The sequence below is a fragment of the Carcharodon carcharias genome, chromosome 10 (assembly GCF_017639515.1).
Source record: "Carcharodon carcharias isolate sCarCar2 chromosome 10, sCarCar2.pri, whole genome shotgun sequence".
Lineage (NCBI taxonomy): Eukaryota > Metazoa > Chordata > Chondrichthyes > Lamniformes > Lamnidae > Carcharodon > Carcharodon carcharias.
The window spans coordinates 133,962,518-133,982,437 of record NC_054476.1 but is presented as its reverse complement, the minus strand read 5'-3'; the positions used below and the strand labels follow the sequence as shown (position 1 = coordinate 133,982,437).

The following is a 19,920-nucleotide window of genomic DNA, read 5'->3' as shown; positions in this document are numbered from 1 at the left end:
TACCAAATGAGGTGAAAATACAGTTGTGTTAAATAGGAGGTTCCATAAAAGGCGACAGTACTTAAACTGGATAAGTCACCTGGTCAGGGTGGGATGCATCCTAGGTTGGTGAGGGAAGCAAAGGTAGAAATTGCGGAGGTGCTGGCCATATTCTTCCAATCCCCCATCAGAAAAAAGAGGGGTGCCAAAGGACTGGAGAATTGAAAATGGTACACCCTTGTTCAAAAAAGGGGAGAAGGATAAACCTGGTATTTATAGGCCAGCCTTGGACAGTTTAATGTCAGTGTTAGGAAAGCTTTTAAAAACAATGATCCAGGAGAAAAATAATAGTCACTTGGACAAGCATAGATTATAAAGGAGAATTAGCACAGATTTGTTACGGTTAATTCATGTTTGACTAACTTTACTTTTGAGGTAACAGAGAGGTTTGGCTTTCAAAAGGCATTTTATAAAGTACTACTTATTTAGCTTGTTAGGAAGGCTGGAAGCCATGGGATAAATGGGGTTATAGCAGCAAGGATACAAAGCTGGCTAAGAGATAAAAACAGAAAATTGTGGTGTATGGCTGTTTTTGAACTAGGGCGAAGTTTACAGTCAAGTTCCTCAAGGTTCAAGAATAGGACCAGAGCTGGTTTTAATATAGTCACTGACTTGGATTTGTGGGTACAGGGCACAGTTTTGAAGTATGCACCTGATACAAAAATTGGAAGTGTGGTAAACAGTGAGAACACATGGCAGATGAAATTCAATACAGAAAAGTGTGAAGTGATACATTTTGGAGGAATAATGAGTAGAGAGATTACATGCTAAGTGGTACAATTTTAAAAAGGGTGGAAGCGAGATACATGAGTGTGTTTTGAGCAAAAACCTTTGAAGGTGGCAGGACATGTTAACAAAGCAGTTAATGGAGCATATCGGATCCTGAGCTTTATGAATAATGGCATAGAATACAAATGCCAGGAAGTTACGCTAAACCTATATAAAACACTAGCTTGGCCGTATAGATGAAGTATTGTGTCCAGTTCTGGGCACTACACTTGAGGAAGGACGTGAAGGCTTTGGGGAGGATACAGGAGACATTTGCTAGAATGGCTCCAGGGATGAGAGACTACAGTTACGTGCATATACTGGAGAATATATGATGTATTTCTCCTTAGAGAAGTGAAGGATAAGGGGAGATTTGATAGAGATGTTCAAAATTATGATTGATTTAGAAAAGAGTAAAGAAAGAGAAAATGGTTGCAAGGTCAATAATGAGAATACAGATTTAAAGTGATTGGCAAACAACCAGGGGCAACTTGAGGAAAAGCTGTTTTTAAGCGATGAGTTGTTAGAGTTTAGAATACACCACTTGATAGGGTGGTGGATACAGATTCAATAGTAGCCCTCAAAAAAGAATCAATAGTAGCCTTCAAAAAGAATTGGATAAGTGGTTGAAGCAGAATAAATTGAAGGGATATGGAGAAAGGCTGGCAGATAGGAACTAAGTGTACTGTTCCTTAATGAGCTGGTGCAACATTGGTGAGCCAAATGGCTTCCTTCTGTGCGATGCTACAATTTGTATGAAGTGGAGCAGTAGCAGCATGAGACAAGCAGAATAGTTTTTAATTTTGTAGTTTACAGTTCATAAGTTACTAGTTTTTCTTCTTGGAGTAAAACCTACTCTTTGGGGAAAAATTTCTCCCTGTCGGGGGGTTTGGATGGGAGTGGGCGTGTAGCTGATCGCCGCCAATGATCGGCTGCGTGCCGCCATTTTCTGTGGGCTGAGCTAAGTGTTCAGCAGTACGTTGTATCTGTTTTCATTATTCATCTTAAGCAACAAAAAGTATTTTCCATTTTGTTCTTCATCCCAGCATGGAGCATCTGTGGTATTTTATGATGGAAGCAGATTTGAGATCTACTTTTTTGTAATGTTGATTTACTAACAAAGTTGTTGTGCTAGTACAGCAAACACCTGTGACATGTTTGCAATTGATAGGAGAGACAAGAATCAAAGCACTACTGGAGTATAGAAAGTAATCTGTTTGAAAATAGTCCACCATAATTGTTGTTCTGTCTATGTATGCGATATAATAATAAAACACAGAAAGCCAGGCGGTAAAGGATAGAATACTGCAGGTTAGTCTTCATACACTTACAAACTTGTATTTACAGACATATATTGAACATGTATACATACATACAGACATATGTATGTATTTACAGACATACATTGAACTTCGAACCAACAACCCCTCTTTCATTCTGTATTTGAGCACAGGTGAGTCCACAATTAATACTCACCATCTAAATAGAATTGACATACAATTAGAAACAGTTAGAATCTTTATGATGTTTACAAGGCAGTAATGTACTCCTGAGATTATTGTACTAATAGGCCCAAAAAACAGGAATACGGTACCATAATGGCTATTTTACTGGGCCAATAATCTAAAGAACATAAATTCAATTTCTACCATGTAAGTTTGAGATCTTGAATTCAGTTTTAAAAACTTTGGAAATAAAATGAGCTGATAAAGTGACCATGAAGCTGCTAGATTTTCATATAAACCCAACTGCTTCAATAATGCAATTTAGGGAAGGAAACCTATCATCCTTACCCATTTTGGCCAAAATTTGACTCCAGTCCTATACCAAAGTGGTTGACAATCAACTGCATTCTGAAGTGGCCAAAGAAGCCACTTAGTTATACAAGGACAATTAATAATAAGCAATAAATATCAGCCCTGCGAATGATGCCCACATATTGAGAATAAATAGAAGAGGATGGCAAACTATGCCAAGTTTAGCTTAAAAAAATGACTAGGTCAGTTATGCTTTTAAAAGTCTCCTGTCTCTCTGTCCTGTTGTCTATATATTTGTCTGGCTGCCTAATTTATTTCTTTAACATATGTTTCAAAACATGTTAGCACAATTCAGCTGTCACACTATTACAAAATGCTGTGATGCCCTTTAAAAAATATTAAAGCATTGAAAGTCAGTCATTTCCTGCTGACTCTTCATGACTTAAGGGAGGGGTTGTCATTTACTAGTACCTACCAATATCAATAAGTGCCTCACCAACAGAGAACACCCAAGATTTGAGTGAACCCATTCTGGAGGTCATGACAATCAAATGAAATAGCACAGCATAGTTTGGACTGTCACTATGTTATGACATTTTAACTGAAGTAGTGACTCCCATTACGCGTACTAGCATATTACATATATTTCACAAGTTGAAGTTGAGTATTTTTTATATATGTCAAACAAATACATTCAGTCTGCTGCAGACACTGAACTATCATCTCTAAACTGCCAAAGAAACAATTCTGAAGAAAAAAAACTAACCTTGAACATAGTTGTTCCAGGTTCACGTCCACCCAGCACATTGCCCTCCATGATCTGTGCGATTCTTGTGTCTGCCACTCTCATGAAGTCACTAACTAGATCAGTGACATCCACTGACCAGTCAGGTCCTAACATGGTGATCACCTGGTCGGTACCCTCTGAGGAAGTTGTGTGGAATTGTGTGAACACTCGTACTAATGCGTGTTGGTACTGCAGAGTGCAGCCTCGTGTTTTGCTTCGCTCTTCCTCATCTTCATCCTCACTGTCACGGGTGGGCCTGAAAAATAGAGTACATGTGCAGCAAGTTAAATGTTAATTAACATATGTCTTTGAAATTTAAAATAAAATCTTTATTATGTAAAAGGCCTTGTGGCAATCCGCCAACCACTCTAATGACTATGCAATATTTGACAAGGCCACAAAAAGCTGTAATATATCAGCTCCATCAGCCAAACAAAGGAGCCAACATGTTATTTGGCTCAAGACCTTCTCTGAAGATTCCTGCCAAAGTCATTCTAAAGACAATTGTTAGGAGTTGTATGACAGTATACCTGAGGTGATTTGCAATTCAAGTTTCCATCTGTTGTTGTGGAAAAATGTCCAGCCTCTCTCTCCAAAGCCTCCTGAGTCTCTGGAACTCAACCATCACTGATCTTAAGCTGCTTTGCAACATTGGCAGTCCAGGAGGTGGTACTCCAAACAATTGGATACCAGCAAATTACAGGCACTTCTCCCCTACCCTATTATTTGATTAGAAATGTTAAACTCTCAAGCAACTAGACAAATACTGCAATTGTTTCATTATCGTGCAAGTGTTACTGAACTGTTGAATGAGTGAGAACTCAGGTGTTTCACACTGTCTCATGGCCAAAGTAGTTGGTGGGTTAGTATTTCAGTCCACATAGAGCTCACCTGGATTAGGGCCACTGAGTAAAACTCAGAAAACTGAGGATAAGGAAATGAGGAACTGTCTTCTCCTCCCTTTGGTAGGTTAGGGGAATGGTGGGAATACCAGTCGCATGTGAATCTTCCACTAACCTCTTGCAGATTTCTTCCAGAGATCTTATTACCATGCTGTGGTCACAGCTTTAAAAGGCTGCAGCCAATTAAATGGGCTCATCTATTTTTCAACAGCTGACAGTGATCAGTGTTTCAAGAAGCAGCTACTTTGTGGAGACAGAAGGAACAGGGGCTGCATTCAGGACCAGAAAGGACAGACTATTGGGAATGAAGCAGAAATGGGGCAGTAAGACTAAACGTTTCATTTTAAAGATCATCAGTCCAGTCCCAGTAAGATTACCCCCATATTTCCCAGCACCTGAAGTCCAGGGAACCTTTAACATGCAAAGCGAAACTCTCACAACACTCATGCAGCATCTTTACTCAAGACTATGGCAACTCACATTGCCTGCTGCAATGATACTTCATTTATCGTTATAGGATGAATTGTAGGCCACAGCTATTCAAAATCTATATAAATGATGTAATATTCCCAAATTTGCTGATGACACAAAACTAGGTGGGTGGGAAAATAAGTTGTAAGGAGCATGCAAGGAGACTTCAGGGAGATTTGGACAGGCTACATGAATGCACATGAACATGGCAGATGGAATATAATGTGAATATGTGTGAAGTCATCCGTTTTGGTAGACAAAACAGAAAGGCAGAGTATTTCTTAAATGGTGAGAGGTTGGGAAGTGTTGATGACCAAAAGGACCTGGGTGTCCTTATTCATAAATCACTAAAAGCTAGCATACAGATGGAACAAGCAAGTAGGGAGGCAAATGGCATGTTGCCCTTCATTGCAAGGGATTTGAGTACAGGAGTAAAGATGTGTTGCTGCAATTATGTAGAGCCTTGGTGAGACCACACCTGGAGTATTGTGTCCAGTTTTAATCTCCTTAAAAGGAAGGATATACTTGTCATTGAGGGAGTGCAACAGAGGTAAGCCAGACTTGGATGGGGGCGTTGTCTAATGCACAGAGATTGAGGAGAATGAGCTGGTAACCTCTAGAATTTAGAAGAATGAGAGGTAATCTCATTGAAACTTATAAAATTCTTACGGGGCGTTACAGGGTAGATGAGGATAGGATGTTTTCCCTGGCTGGTGAGTCCAGAACCAGGTGATACAGTATCATTTAACACAGATGAGAAAGAGATTCTTCGTGGTGAATCTTTGGAATTCTCTACCCGGAGGGCGGTGGAAACTCATCCATTTAGCAAGTTCAAGACAGGAATTGATAGAATTCTGGATAACAATGATATGGGGATAGTGCGGGAAAGTGGAGTTGAGGTAGATGATCAGCCATGATCTAACTGAATGGTGGAGCAGTCTCAAATGGCCTACTCCTGTTCCTATGCCCCTAATGTGCTTCTATGTGGGATGCATCAACAACAAGAACTTATATTTATATAGCACCTTTTAATATAATAAAATGCCACAGGCCTCTTCACAGGAGTCATATAAAACAAAGTATGACACTAAGCCACATAAAACCATATTAGGTCAGGTGTCCAAAAGCTTGGTGAAAGAGGTGGGTTTTAAGGAGTGTCTTAAAACAGGAAAATGAGGTTGAGAGGCAGAAAGGTGTAGGGAGGGTGTTCCAAAGCTTAGGAACTAGGCAACTGAAGCTCCAATGGTAGTGCGCTAAAATCAAGAATGTTCAAGAGTTAGTTGAGCACAGATATCTCAAGAGGGTTGTGGGGCTGGAGGAGCGAGGCCATGGAAAGATCTGAAAACAAGAATGAAAATTTTAAAAATAAGTTGTTCGACCACCATAAAATGTAGGTCAGCTAGCATGGAGTGACAGGTGAATGGGATTTGGTGCGAGTTAGGCCATGGACAGCAGCTTTTTGGATGACCTCCAGTTTACACAGTGTAGAATGTGGAAAGCCAACCAGGAGTGCATTGAAATAGTCAAGACTAGAGGTAACCAAGGTGTGAACAAAGGTTTCAGTAGATGGGCTGAGGCAGGGGCGAAGTCAGGTAATTTTATGAAGGTAGGGATAATCTTAGTACCAATTCGTGGTTGGAAACTCATCATGGGGCAAGGTTGTGAACATTCTGGTTTAATTTCAAATATTTGCCATGGAAAGAAATGTAGTTGTTAGATAGGGAATGGAGTTTGGAGTGGGAACCGAAAGCAATGGCTTCAGTCTTCCAATTATTTAATTGGAGGAAATGTCTGCTCATCCGGTACTGGATGCATTAGTCAAGCAGTCTGATAATTTAGCAACAGTGTCCATACCACTCATGTGCCTTCCACCTTTTTTATTATCAATTGGACACTGAGGAAGGTTTGGATAAACTCTTAAACAAAAACAGAATTACCTGGAAAAACTCAGCAGGTCTGGCAGCATCGGCGGAGAAGAAAAGAGTTGACGTTTCGAGTCCTCATGACCCTTCGACAGACCCGTTCTGTCGAAGGGTCATGAGGACTCGAAACGTCAACTCTTTTCTTCTCCGCCGATGCTGCCAGACCTGCTGAGTTTTTCCAGGTAATTCTGTTTTTGTTTTGGATTTCCAGCATCCGCAGTTTTTTTGTTTTTATTTTTGGATAAACTCTTAATTTGTGGACAAATTTTACAAGAAAGATATATATTAAATACATATGAGACCTGGTCAGACTTTGCTAAATTTAGAAGGAAGGATGGTTATTCCATACAATATACCATGGAATTTAGCAGGTTTCGTACAAGGCTTCAGAAATTCTATTTCGAGATCCCTAGTTAAATGCATGCTTTCAAACTGTTAGATTGTGTGAAAGTATTGAATAAGGTTAGCCTCCTGGTCTTGACTGGAGTTAGGTTCTCAGAAAGAGATACACTTTTGGAATAGATGTCTGGAGCTTTTCAAAAGATTTCTGGGGAAACATTCAGTTCCAGCCGCTTTTATGGCAACAATGGGACATTCAGCGGTAGCACAACAGATGGGGGATTCAATGCTGGCAGCATTTTGAGACTGTTTAGATATGGGACTCAAGCATCAATACAAAAGAAGAACAAGTAATAAAAGAAATGAGGATGGAGAACTTATAGGTAGCTCTAACAGGCAACAAGTATTGGATAACTATGGCAGCAGAATGAACCTCAGGGATAATCGAGGAACAGCAAACAGGTGCTCCAGATGTGACTCAAAATATCATTGTGCAATGAATTGTCCAAAATGGAATAAAAAGATCTTTGAAATGACACATGACAAGGAAGGTTCAGAAGAGAAAGGTGACAGTACTGATCAGTCAGAAGGAATTGTAGCGGTCATCAGAAGCTTCGGTTCTGTGATGGGTGTTCTAGTTGGGGGCTCATTCAATTGTGCTGTGTTGGACAGTGGGTGCATGTCCACAGTATGTGGAGTGGATTGGTTACGGTGTTACCTGGATTCTCTAACAGCAAAGACTGAAAGTAGGTTAAGGAATATGAAAGTCATGCTTATTCAGGTTCGGGGATTATAACAAGTTAAAATCACTAAAGAGAGTGATGATTCCATGTAAAATAGCTGGGATAAACCATTGGATACTACATATATGCTAATAAAATGGTTTACCCCAGCTTACTGTTGAGTAAGCTGTCTATAAAAATGGCTCTAATGAAATTAGATATGGAACACCATAAGGCCAATTGTTATTGAGAAATATGTAGATTTACAATTTACACAATTGTGTATTGTATCCCCTTAACAAGACCTAACATTTCTAATCACAATGTTAAAGAAGTGTTGATGACATCAGAGGGTTGGAGTTTAAAGGAAAAAAGGCAAATTGTTTTAAAATTATATCGCCAGTTTTCCCATCCTAGGTCATAGGTGTCATTGGTTAAAAATTCTACGAAAGGATGCAGGGGTAATGCATGATGAATATACTAATAGGAGAGATCAGTGAGAAATGTGAAGTACGTAAAAAAAATACAGGAGGACACCATTACAACCCGTAGTGAATCTCCTTTTAGCAAGAGATTTTAATGAAAGTAGCAAGAACTTGAAGGTATGGGATAAGGGCAAAAACATTTTCTCTTATACTTCATAGGCATAGGCTGAGATTTTCCACTCTCGTCGTGGGTGGGACTCGCTGCGGGAGATTTGGTGGCCTAGCCAACAGTCCATTGACTTTCAGCAGGACTGGATGATCCTGGCAGTGGGCAGGGCCGGAAAATCCCACCCATAGCAACTAGATTTAGTCTGTCAACAGTAACATATGGTAAAGGCAAAAAGGTAATTGTGGACAAGATAATGAAAAAGTGGATAGGAGATGGACTGAGAGCACTGGCTAAATTCCTAATTGACAATGGGGGAGAATTTGCCAACAATGAATTTAAAAGTATGTGTGAAAGTATGAACATTGTGGTAATGAACACAGCAGTGGAAAGTCCCTTTAGTAATGGGGCATGTGAAAGAAATCACGCAGTAATTGATGAGATGCTTCACAAAATCTTTGCTGACCAATTGAGCTGTAAACTGACATATGCCCTGGCGTGGGCAGTCCATGAGAATAATTCACTTCAAATGGTTGGGGGCTACAGTCCCTATCGATTAGTTTATGGGAGAAACCAACAAATATTTTTAGTGATGTGGGATCATCCCCTCACGTTGAAAAGGAATACCATTTATTTATTTTTTTCTGAGCACCTGAATGCCTTGCATGTAGGGAGAAGAGCATTTATCAAGGCTGAAGTTTCAGAGAAACTTCGGTGAGCCTTAAGGCACCACATAAGGCCATCGGAAATATAGTTTAATCCAGGGGACATGGTATATTACAAAAGAAAAGGACAGAAAGAATGGAAAGACTTGGCTAAGGTCATAGGAATTGATGGAAAAGCAGTAATTTTACAACATAGCAATCGAGCTGTTAGGGTACATTCCACAAGACTAATTGGCAATGATTATACATTTGCAGAATCTGAACAGGTAATAGAAAGTGAAGAGGCACCATGCACTTCACATACACCTCATGTAGGACAATTATGAGGTGCAGATTATGGCAAATAAAGGACTGACTGAATAAGAACAAAATGATACTGAAGTGCAGGATAAGGCAATTTATCCCAAAGGACAACTACCCAAAGTTGGAACTAGAGTAACATATACGTCCATAGGTGGCAGTGAATGGATGGATGCCACTATTTTAGGGAGAGCTGGAAAAGCTACCGGCAAATATAAACATTGGCTGTTATGTGCAACATGAGGGACGGAAGGTAAGATTGGAAAAATGAGATAAAGATATGGAAGACCAGAAAATGCAATTTGAGTTCTGAAGGTGGACTAGCAAGTGATCGCGGCCCTAGGAAAAGATAATGGACTTACGAAAGGGATGCTGATCGTAGGAGGGAGAGATTATGTAGCAGTAGTCCAGAAAGAGATAGGAGGACATGTAGAGGTTGTAGTTTGACAAGAACACAGACCATAGAACAGGCTAGGAATGCCACTAGAAGTAGCAGCCCTTGTGATCAAAGTTTTAGTGGCTACCAACAAATTAGAAATTGATAAAGGAAGCCAAACAAAAAGAGTTGGAAAAAATTTGGTGTAATCACTGAAATACCAGACAGGGGACAGCCAGCCTTATCACAAAGGTGAATGTGCACAGAAAAGGTACTTCCCGATGGCACGTATAAGGCTAAATTCAGGCTCGTGACTCAGGGTTTCGTAGGGAAACTTGATAATCAAGTTGTCAGAGAGGATTCCCTCACTGAAGGAAAAGTGAGCTTGAAGATTTTCTTAGCTCTTTTAGCAATATATCCTTGGGAATGTAAATCGATTGATCTAAAAACTACATTTTTGCAGGGTGAGACATTACAAAGGCAAGTGTATTTGAAACCACATAAACAAGCTAGCAATATAGAAGGGAAACTGTAGAAATTAAACAAGTATGTTTATGGGTTAAATAATGCATCAAAGTTAGGTCTGTCCTGTTGAAAACAGGTTGTATTCATTTAAAAGCAGACCCAACAATGTTCTATTGGAACCACAAGGAGAAACTGGCAGGCATCTTTATGATGCATATTGATGATTTTCCGCAGGGAGGTTCTGTAAAATTTGAGCAATGCGTGATAGATAAAGGAGTTTAAGATTAGAAGTCAGGCTTTAAATATACAGGGTTAAACACTAAGCAGAATAAGTTGCGACTGACCTTGAAGCCAACAGCCTTATTTAGGAAATGTCAATCATCTCCCAATAAATCAGGGCAGGCCCTCACAAAAAGAGGATCCTGCATCCAAGGAAGAAATAGACCAATAAGAAGTTTGATTGGACAGTTGAACTGGTTGTGCATTCAGACTAGACCTGATTCTAGTTTTGACATATTGGAACAGAGTACTATGATGAAACATGCTACAGTTGAAGAAGTTCTGAGAGCAAATAAAACATGAAAGAAATTAAATTCCGAGAAATGTACACCGAGGTTTCCAGCCTTGGGCGATCCGAAAGATATGAGGTTAGTCATTTTTAATGATGCTTCACATGCCAATCTTCCGGATGGATATTCTAGTACAGCAGATTTATCATATTCCTGGTGGGAAAGAATAAATGTTATCCACTGGCCTGGGAAGCAAAGAAAATTCAAAGGGTAGTTAAAAGCACATTAGCTACAGAAACACTGGCTTTAGTAGAAATGAAGGTATGGAATTTTACTTATCAAACATTTTGAGGGAAATCTTTTACAAGAGGCATTCTGAGAAAAGTTTGCCCATAGAATGTTATGTGGATAACCATTCTGTCTGGGATAATGTGCATTCAAAGAAGTGTGACTGAGGAAATGTTTCAGGATTGAGCTTGCTAGCATAAAAGAAATGTCAGAGAGAAAATAGATTTCTAAGATAAGATGGGTTGACACAAGGCACCAGTTATTGGATGGTTTTACAAAAAGGAATGCGTGCTTGAAGATATGGTTGGAGGTCCTAGGAGAGGGACGTCTTGTATTATGATGGGTTATATTAAATGTGGAAAATCATTTTTTCTTTGACTTGTTTTGAAATTATTTGAGTGTGTTATGAAGTTTATTGTTTAAAGAAAGAAAGGGGAAGCTGTCAATAGTATGTTAATTATATTGAGCTGAATTGTCTCAGATTTGCACAAAGTGCGGTAGGGGGGAAAAAGGTGTTTTACCCATTGGCTGCATGGAGGGATTTCACGCCGTATCATCTCATTCCCACTTCATTAATAATGCAGCCACTGGAAATATGCCGTCTTGCTGGCGGGCGACCTCCAATTTGCCCGTCAAGTCGTTACCTCACCGCTTCCTCGTAGTGCGCTATGTTTAGACACTTTGCAATGCTTGCAGCTCAGGACTACTCTAGTGAAGACATGGTCCCAAAAGCCAAGAAGAGTGCATTCCCTGATTTAGTAACACATCCCTGGGATGCCTCTGGATGCCGAGGAGGCCCGTTGCGAAGTCCTCTACACATGCTCTGGCCGCAGGAGGTCCATCAATCTCACCACTCTGGCTTGGGAGGTGATGGCTGTGGTGGTCAGTGCCAATGCTGCACACAATAGGTTGGACATCCAGTGCAGAAAACAGATGAATGATCTCATCTGTGCTGCCAGGGTAAGACAACCATCTTATCACTCTAAACTCACACACTCACAAGGCCATCACATAATCACTGGCATCTCACTCACTGCCATCTCAAGGGACATCACCACTCACTTTCTCACACACACCCTCACATCTCCATCTGGTCTCATCTCCTCTGGAGACTGCTTCCTCAGCCTTCGCCATTTTGAAGCCACTTGCACAGATCAACATGTGCCCCCTCACACACCCTGGGATACCCCGCTTCCCTCACCCTGCAGCCTCTTCCCTTGCCTGAGGCCACTGCTCCCCCTTCTCTAAGCAAGCCCTAGCCCTGTTGCCAATGAAAAACCACCTCTGCCTTATGGCTGATCTGGTAGGTAGAAACCTGCTTGTGAGGCCCCCTAAAAGTGACGTGGTGCTGCTGCGAAGCACGGCACTGATGACTGCGAGTACAGCCTGAAGAAAGGTAGGCAAACAAACCTTGAAGTCCTGAGCAAAGTACAGCTCACCAGGTGCACGTCGCTTATGTACAGCTGTGAAACACATCAGTGTGATTGGGCCCCGATAATGCAGTGTGGGGGTATGATTCCTGTGAGCGGGGCTTATAATAAGAGGCTAAAATATTGAAATTGTGTTCCCAATGTGTGGCGGTGGGAAATGCAGCCTGCATTGATGGGTGGAGCAGATGATTGCAAACTGCTTTCACGACAGCCTGAAACCAATTTTTAGCTGTCTTGCCATATTGTTCTCCCCACTGCCCGCCATGACGCCCAACGGGGCCATAAAATTCCAGCCGTTGTTTATTTTGTTAAGATGCACAAGTGAAGGGCATTGCTTAATTATGTACTTTGATTAGCTATAAATAGGGAATAGCCGGAACACTGTATATTTGCGGAGAGGTACGAGACTGATCAAAGTCAATTAACTTTCTTGGTAAAGAAAAGCTCCTTCTTGGTTTTAAGTTCACCAACCAGCTTGGATTCTGTTAACACTCTCTAGCCACGGACACCATCCCATTCTCTAGCAAATGTTTGAGGCTAAACCAGACTGTTCGCAACCTCTGTGATATTTGAGCCCGAGATGAGCTTTCAACTACATATCCCCAGCGCTACTAAGACTGCATATTTCCACCTCTGGAAAATATTATTCAACTCTGCTTGTGCCTGAGCTCATCTATGCCTTTTTTACCTCCAGATTTAACTTCCTAATGTATTCCTGAGCAGTCTCTCTGTATTACCCTCTGTAAATTTGAGGTCGTCTAAAGCCATCCTACCTGTGTCTTAATTCATGTGAGATCCAGTTCACCCATCACCTGTGCTTGCTGACTCAGTGACTCCTAGTTAAGCAATGCCTTGATTTTAAAATTCTCATCCTTGTTTTCAAATCCGTCTAGGGCTACGCCCCTCCCAATCTCTATAATCTGCTCCAGCCCCACATCCCTCTGATATAACTGTTCTCATTCAATTCTGGAGTCTTGATTATTTTGGATTTTAATTGCTCCACCGCTGTGACAGTGCCTTTAGCAGCCATGGCCTGAAGGTCTGGAATTCCCTCCCTAAACCACTCGGCCTCTCTTTCCTTCTTTAGGTCACTTCTTAAAACTTATCTCTTTGACCAAGTTTTTGGTCATCTGCCTTAGTATCGCCTTTTGTTGTTTGGTGTTTTTTTTTTAATGATGTCCTTGAGAAGCACCTTGGGACATTTTATTCTGTAAAAGGCACTATATAAACGTAAGCTGTTGTAGTGAATGCAGCACCAGCACAATACACCATTTGGGAGGAAACAGTGAGTCAGCAGAATTGTCACCAGTGAGAATAAGGGCCTACTAGTGGAAGAGAAGGAAAATATCAGGATCCAAAAAGAATGAAGAAAAGTCTGTCCCCAATTGAGAAGTTGTGACCTAGGTCTCAGGGTTCAGTGTTTCAAAAATCAGTGATTAGGAAGTATTGATGTCATATGGATGAATTGGAGATGACTTTCACGCATGTGGTTCAAATGATGGACAAGCAGAGGAGTTCTCTGCCTGAATCTGCACCAGGTTGCTGCAATTTTTCATTTCCTGCTGGATGCCTTGGAGACAGTGACAATTGCTATATTTCTGCAGCAGCAAGGCATCAGGGGAAGCTAGTAAGGACTTTGGTAAGCTCTGGAAGGGCAGTTACCATTGTTTCAGGCCAAGGTCAGCATAAACATTACACATGCGCAAGGCTTCAAAGACCCAATGCAACACCAACCAGAAGCAAATGTGGCTCCATTTCCAACACCAGCGTGCTGCAAGGCGTGCGTGCACAAAGTTGCTGTCTCTCTGGACAGTGGCATTGAATCTGTTCCCTTAAGGCCTCTCCTTCAATGACTGTAAAAAATGAGTTTCAGATATGCCTTGGCACTTGATGGAAAAGGCTGTTGGAAGCAATTCCTCTGTCACAGATGCATCCCTGAGATATGTAAAGTGCTAGAACAGCCTTTCCAATCACACTTCACACATCCTCTTCACACTCAGGGAGCTATACTTTATAAATATGAGACTAAGCTAGTAGGTTAGCTGACACATGTCACTAAAAAAAGAGTACTTGGGGGGGTTAATGGATTTTTAGACATCTTTTAGTGAATGTTGTTATGGGAAATAAACCAGGTTTAAACACAGGGCTCCAAGTAAACTTCTGTAAATGTTTGCGACTTTTGCAAGTAGAATAATGGCATGAGACACTTGAACCCGAATTATTAAGGAAACTGGCAGAAGTCTTTGACAGTGAGGGACTTTATAGGGCACATGATGCAAACAGACAGATGTGGGCAGAATTTTGCCCTCGGATGGCGTGCGGGCCCCACCGGCTTGGCGGCGGGCAGCCAGCTGACCCTCGCCACTGAAATGGGACCCGCTGCCATTTTTAAGTGGGCTGGCCAATTAAGTGGAATCCCCGACAGGAAGAGTTATGCACTTCCTGTTCTGGGGGTGGGGGTGGGGGTGGGGGTGGGGGGAGGGCGTAGAATCCTCATCTGTCAAAGTGCGCTCTTTCGCGCGAAAGAACGCACTTCTCTCTGAGGCAAAGTCCTGTCTCAGGGAGAATATTGACAGTAGAAAAAACTTTAAAAATAGAAACATTAAAAAATTATTAACATGTCCCCCTTATGTGACAATGTCACACGAGATGGGACATGTTAATAAAGAACATACAAACTTTATTAATTTTTCACAAAACGACATGAAACTTCATCACGTCAGTGGATGAAGTTTCATGAATAATCTGAAGCCCGCTGGGGCTCCTGGCCTGCCCGCCAGCCTTAAGGTTGGTGGGCAGGTCTTTAATTACTTTAATTAGCCTGTCAATGGCCTCAATTGGTCGGAGGTTCCTCCCGACATCATCCCGTGTCATTTTCCCCATGGCGACTGGGCCCCGCCCCCAAATCGCTGAGGGGAAATCCTGGCTGTGATATTCTATATTTGGTATGTCAACCTTTGTTTATTGAAACAACTGGTCTAAAATGTATAGAATACTTGGCAGGGACAAGGGTCAGGGGAGGTAACTTACCAGATGGTTACTGGTGGAGTGGAACACCCACTCATCAAAAACCAGCCTGATTCACATTTCCAGTGAAATCAATTTTGGTATGCATATCACAGAATGCATGGTGCATCACTGAACACACACAAAAGAGACTGTCTTCCAGAAAAGGAAGTTATGGAACATATGGAGATTTCATCTATGTGGCTTAGAAGGGATTTTGGTTGAATTTAGATTATGCTGTTGATTTAAGGTCCGGTTTAGCTGATAAAGAGGTACTGCCCAGAGATACATTAACCATCCAATTAACAACGTTATAAATGGAGTACCAAATGTCAGATTAATTTTAACATAATAAAATGATAGAAGATGAGCTTATATAACACCATTCACATCCTCAGTATGTTCCAAAGTGCTTCACAGCTAATGCCTTTGAAGTGTAGTCACTGCTGTTTAGGCAAAACACAGTAGCCAGTTTTAACACATCAAGGACCAACAGACAGCAGTGAGATAAATGATCAGTTAGTCTGTTTTTGGAGGTGGTGATTGAGGGATATTTGTTGGCCAGGACTCCAGAATTCAGTGCACCTTGTTAAATCAACTGCTTAAGCTTCAAGCAATACAATCTACATTTATACTATTATTGTGTCCTTTCTAAATTTCTTTTTTAACAAGCTTTCTTGTCAATTTCTTCACCCAACCTCACACTGGAAATGTGAATCTACTCCCATGCATTGATGTCTTATGAAGCAGATACATATCGTATTGCCTTGGCAAGGAGTTAAGATAAGGTTAAAGTAACCTCTCAACAGTTACTGAATGCACTGGAGATACATAAGACACATACTTTTACTTGGTTAGCCTTGGTCATGAGAACTTCATTTGTTTTAATGCTTTCATGAGACGTGGATGTCGTTAGCAAGGCCAACATTTCTTGCCAATCCCCAAATGCCCTTGAACTGCTATGCCAGTTCAGAAGGCAGTTAAGAGTCAACCACACTGTTGTGGGTCTGGAATCACATGTAGGCCAGGCCAGGTAAGGATGTCAGATTTGCTTCCCCAACTGTGTTTTTACAACAATCAATGCATGGGGAAGAATTTTCGGGTCAGCGAGCAGAGGCGAGGCCCACTTGCCAACATGTAAAATGATGTGCGGTGACATCGGGCAGGTGTCCCGATGTCACTGTGCGTCAATTAGATTTTCAGTTCGGCGGGCTATTAAGAAAGTAATTAAAGTAGTTAAGAATGCTGCCGTCCAGCCTTAAGGTTGGCAGGCAGGCAAAGAGCCAAGACGGCCTTCACTGTTTTCATGAAACTTCATCCATGGATGGGATGGGGTTTCATGAAGGGTTTATTAATTAAATAAAATTAAATAAAAAATTTTCAAACATTTGATAAATGTGTCCCAGCTCATGTGATGCTGTCACATGAGGGGACATGTCTAAATAATTTTTCTTTGTCTTTATTAAAAACTTTCATTCCGAACTTAATCTCCCTGAGGCAGCTCTGTGCTCTTTCCCGTGCGTGCATGAAAGAGCGCAGGCCCCAACTTAGGGAATCCCATGCCCCACCTCACGCGCAGAGGGAGCACTTAGTGCTTCCATGCGTGCATCACGCTGGGTGAGCCTTAATTGGCCCGCCCAAGTAAAATGGCGGCACAGACCCAAATGGGGGCGCTGATCGGGTTTGTGCCCACCCCTGCACAAACCACCACACGCCCCCTCCCCCTGCTCCCCTGATGGGGGAAAATTTATGCCCATGGTCACCATTATTGAGATTAGTTTTCAATTCCATTAATTGAATTTAAATTCAACCAGAACCCGTGTACCCAGAGCATTAGCCTGGGCCTAATGGCATTGTCTCCCCCATATTGTCTTTATACCTTTATTTAACAGTTAATCGGATCCAAAACCATTTCCAACTTTGCTGACATATCCATTTATCTGCACTTCACATTTACTGGTCCAATGCGTATGATTTTACCCTAATGTAGACTTATCATTCTATAGTGCATCCAATTTATTTATCCACAACCACTTAATGCTTCTAATCTTCCTCACACAAGTCACTCTATCATATTGCTGTCATCAAGCATTTAAAATGTATCAGATCTAATATATGATAGTGAAAGTTGCAAGTGTTCGATATACTTCAAATGTGACTCATTGCTAGATACACTAGAGTAGTTGCTTAAGTGAGTCAAAGCTGTGTGGAATTAATTTTTCATTCATCATCTGTTGTAAATTTTCCAAGAAATCAATAAGTACAAAGTGTCAGGGACAAATATGGCTGCATTGTTCCAAGGCATAGTGAAGCTGGCATCCATGAAACCGTGTTGGGTAGATAAAGGTCTGCTTCCTTGGGCTTTGGGACTTTTAGGTGACTAATGAATGGAAATCATTAACTCTGACATTGACTTGTAATTTTCCAATTAGCCTCAACAATATAGGTATTCATTTTGATAAGTTCGCAATTACAAAGTAAAGAAATTATTTCTATTTAGGATTACATTTAGAGATTTTCATTTTTTAATCGTGATTATACTTGAGCAATAGGTCACAGAATTCTTTTTTCAGAAATAAAAAAGCTAAACGTATTAGCAATTTTAAATTGCTATTCCAAGAATAATCATACAGGTTTCTAAAATTAGAAAAGGATTGACATGCGAAGTTGGAATGGTTTGAAACGATTGCTGCCATTATCTAGCAACAACTCAGGCATTGTTTGATATCATCAGCAAATTTTATATTGTTAAACCAAGTACTCTCTTCCATATTACTTAGAAATAATGAAGCCCATAACTAATTTCTCCAGATCTCAACTAGTCACAGAGCTCTTTTTATTTACCATCATCTTTTGTTTTCTCTTACTGAGTTTCTTTAAACCTATTCACCCACTTACTATTAATTGAATGACAGTTAATCTTTAAAGTCTCACATTGTAACAAAGTCCAGATACCTTCATTTTTAATCGAAGTTGGAGACTGGGAGTTGAGTTCAGGGACTACGGTTCCCAGTAGGCCTCGGACCTTCTGCGCATGCGCCAGCCGGGAAATGTCCACATGTGCGTAGTTTGGTGTTTTTTTTTATATTTTCGGGTCTCCTGCACCTACGCTGGCCAGAGAATGGCCGCACATGCTTAGCTTATTGATTTCACTGCCTTAAGGCTGAGAATCGGCCTTGTGCAGATGTGCAGAAGAACAGGAAGGAAAGAAGTGATATGGCGTGAAAAGCAGGTCAGGTGACCTGAACTGGACAGAGAGTGTGTCTCAGGGACCAGGACATAGGAAGGGGCAGGGGGAAGGTCCCAAATCAAGAAAAAGGTCCCACACCATGGAGTGGGGCAGAAAGAGGTCCCAGAAGGAAGTCCCAAGTTAAGGGACAAAGACAGGAATTGGAAACAGGTCCTGTTAATTAAAGTTAAAAGTATGAAGCAGAGAAATAGGCTCTAAATTAAAGTCAAAGCTGCAGGAAGCAGGCTTGAAGCAAAGTGGGCTCAAGAGAAGCCCAGAAGGTTCAGGAGGAAAACCGAAGGTTGTTGACTCTGTGCTGTGGGCTGTAAGGGCAAAGATACCCTTTTGGTGCAGTGGTGTTCTGCTTGGTACGACTGAAGATCTGAAAGTGTGCTTGGAAGGTGAAGCTTGAGTGGGCTGTTGAGAAATCCTTAGAATCTGCTTTGGTTGCATCTGTAATTTACTTTGGACTGTGTTTTTTTTTATTTGTTCATGGGATGTGGGCGTCACCAGTCAGGCCAGCATTTATTACCCATCTGTATGTAGTTGCCTCCTAGTTCAGAGGGCATTTAAGAGTCAACCACATTGCTGTGGGTCAGAAGACGCATGTGGACTACAGTTCACCAGTTGGTTCACATGTACCAAATATCTACCCTGAATACTAAAGTATAAGACAGATATGGTAAATTGTTTTATCTTGTGTCTGTCAAGATATAACTGAGGTGAAGGAATAATGAATATTTGAATCATTTTCTTGTGTTTGTATTAAGATCTTTCCAAACTTTTTGTCTGATGTAATGTTCATTTTTCTTGTTTAATGTTTTATTCTTTGTGTTAAAAGTTGATCAGCGGACTCCCATGAACTTGTTCAGTAACTTAATTACACGGTTTCCAAAAAAATAAAAGTTATGATCTATCAAACCAGGTTTCACTCTGGGATCTGACTTGTCCAATATTAACATCATCTGGGATCTTAACACATGCAGAACTTTATCAAATGCCTTCTGAAAATCTAAAGAACTGATCTGCAGCAACTAATTTAAATGATTTCTTCTGTACAATGCCCTATTGCTTCTGCTGCTTCTGGTCTTTGCAGTCTTCAGTCACCTATAATATACAATATAACCAAGCATTGATTACTTACACTACCAATATTAGACCAAATGATCTATAATTCTTTTGAATATTTGTTATCCTTTATTCTAATGAAGTTCCAACAAATATCAACCGCTTTGCCTCTCTCTCATATTCTTAAGAATTCTTAACTTTATACCATCTTGTCGCTACAGCACAATTTAATTTTTTGAGCTAATTCCTAACATAGGCTTATTTGACCTTTATAAATTAAATGGAT

At 40.8% G+C, this 19,920-nt stretch overlaps 1 protein-coding gene across 1 annotated transcript in view; it reads right to left on the bottom strand.

Moving 5' to 3' along the window:
• Window positions 1-19,920, bottom strand: part of LOC121282879 (transmembrane protein 132E-like) — a gene marked incomplete at its 5' end in the record, with an annotated part of 273,661 nt that overhangs the window by 120,092 nt on the left and 133,649 nt on the right. The window contains one exon of the mRNA XM_041196691.1: window positions 3,331-3,607. Within this exon, the coding sequence (XP_041052625.1) occupies window positions 3,331-3,607 (277 nt within the window). The remainder of the gene's footprint in view (window positions 1-3,330; window positions 3,608-19,920) is intronic.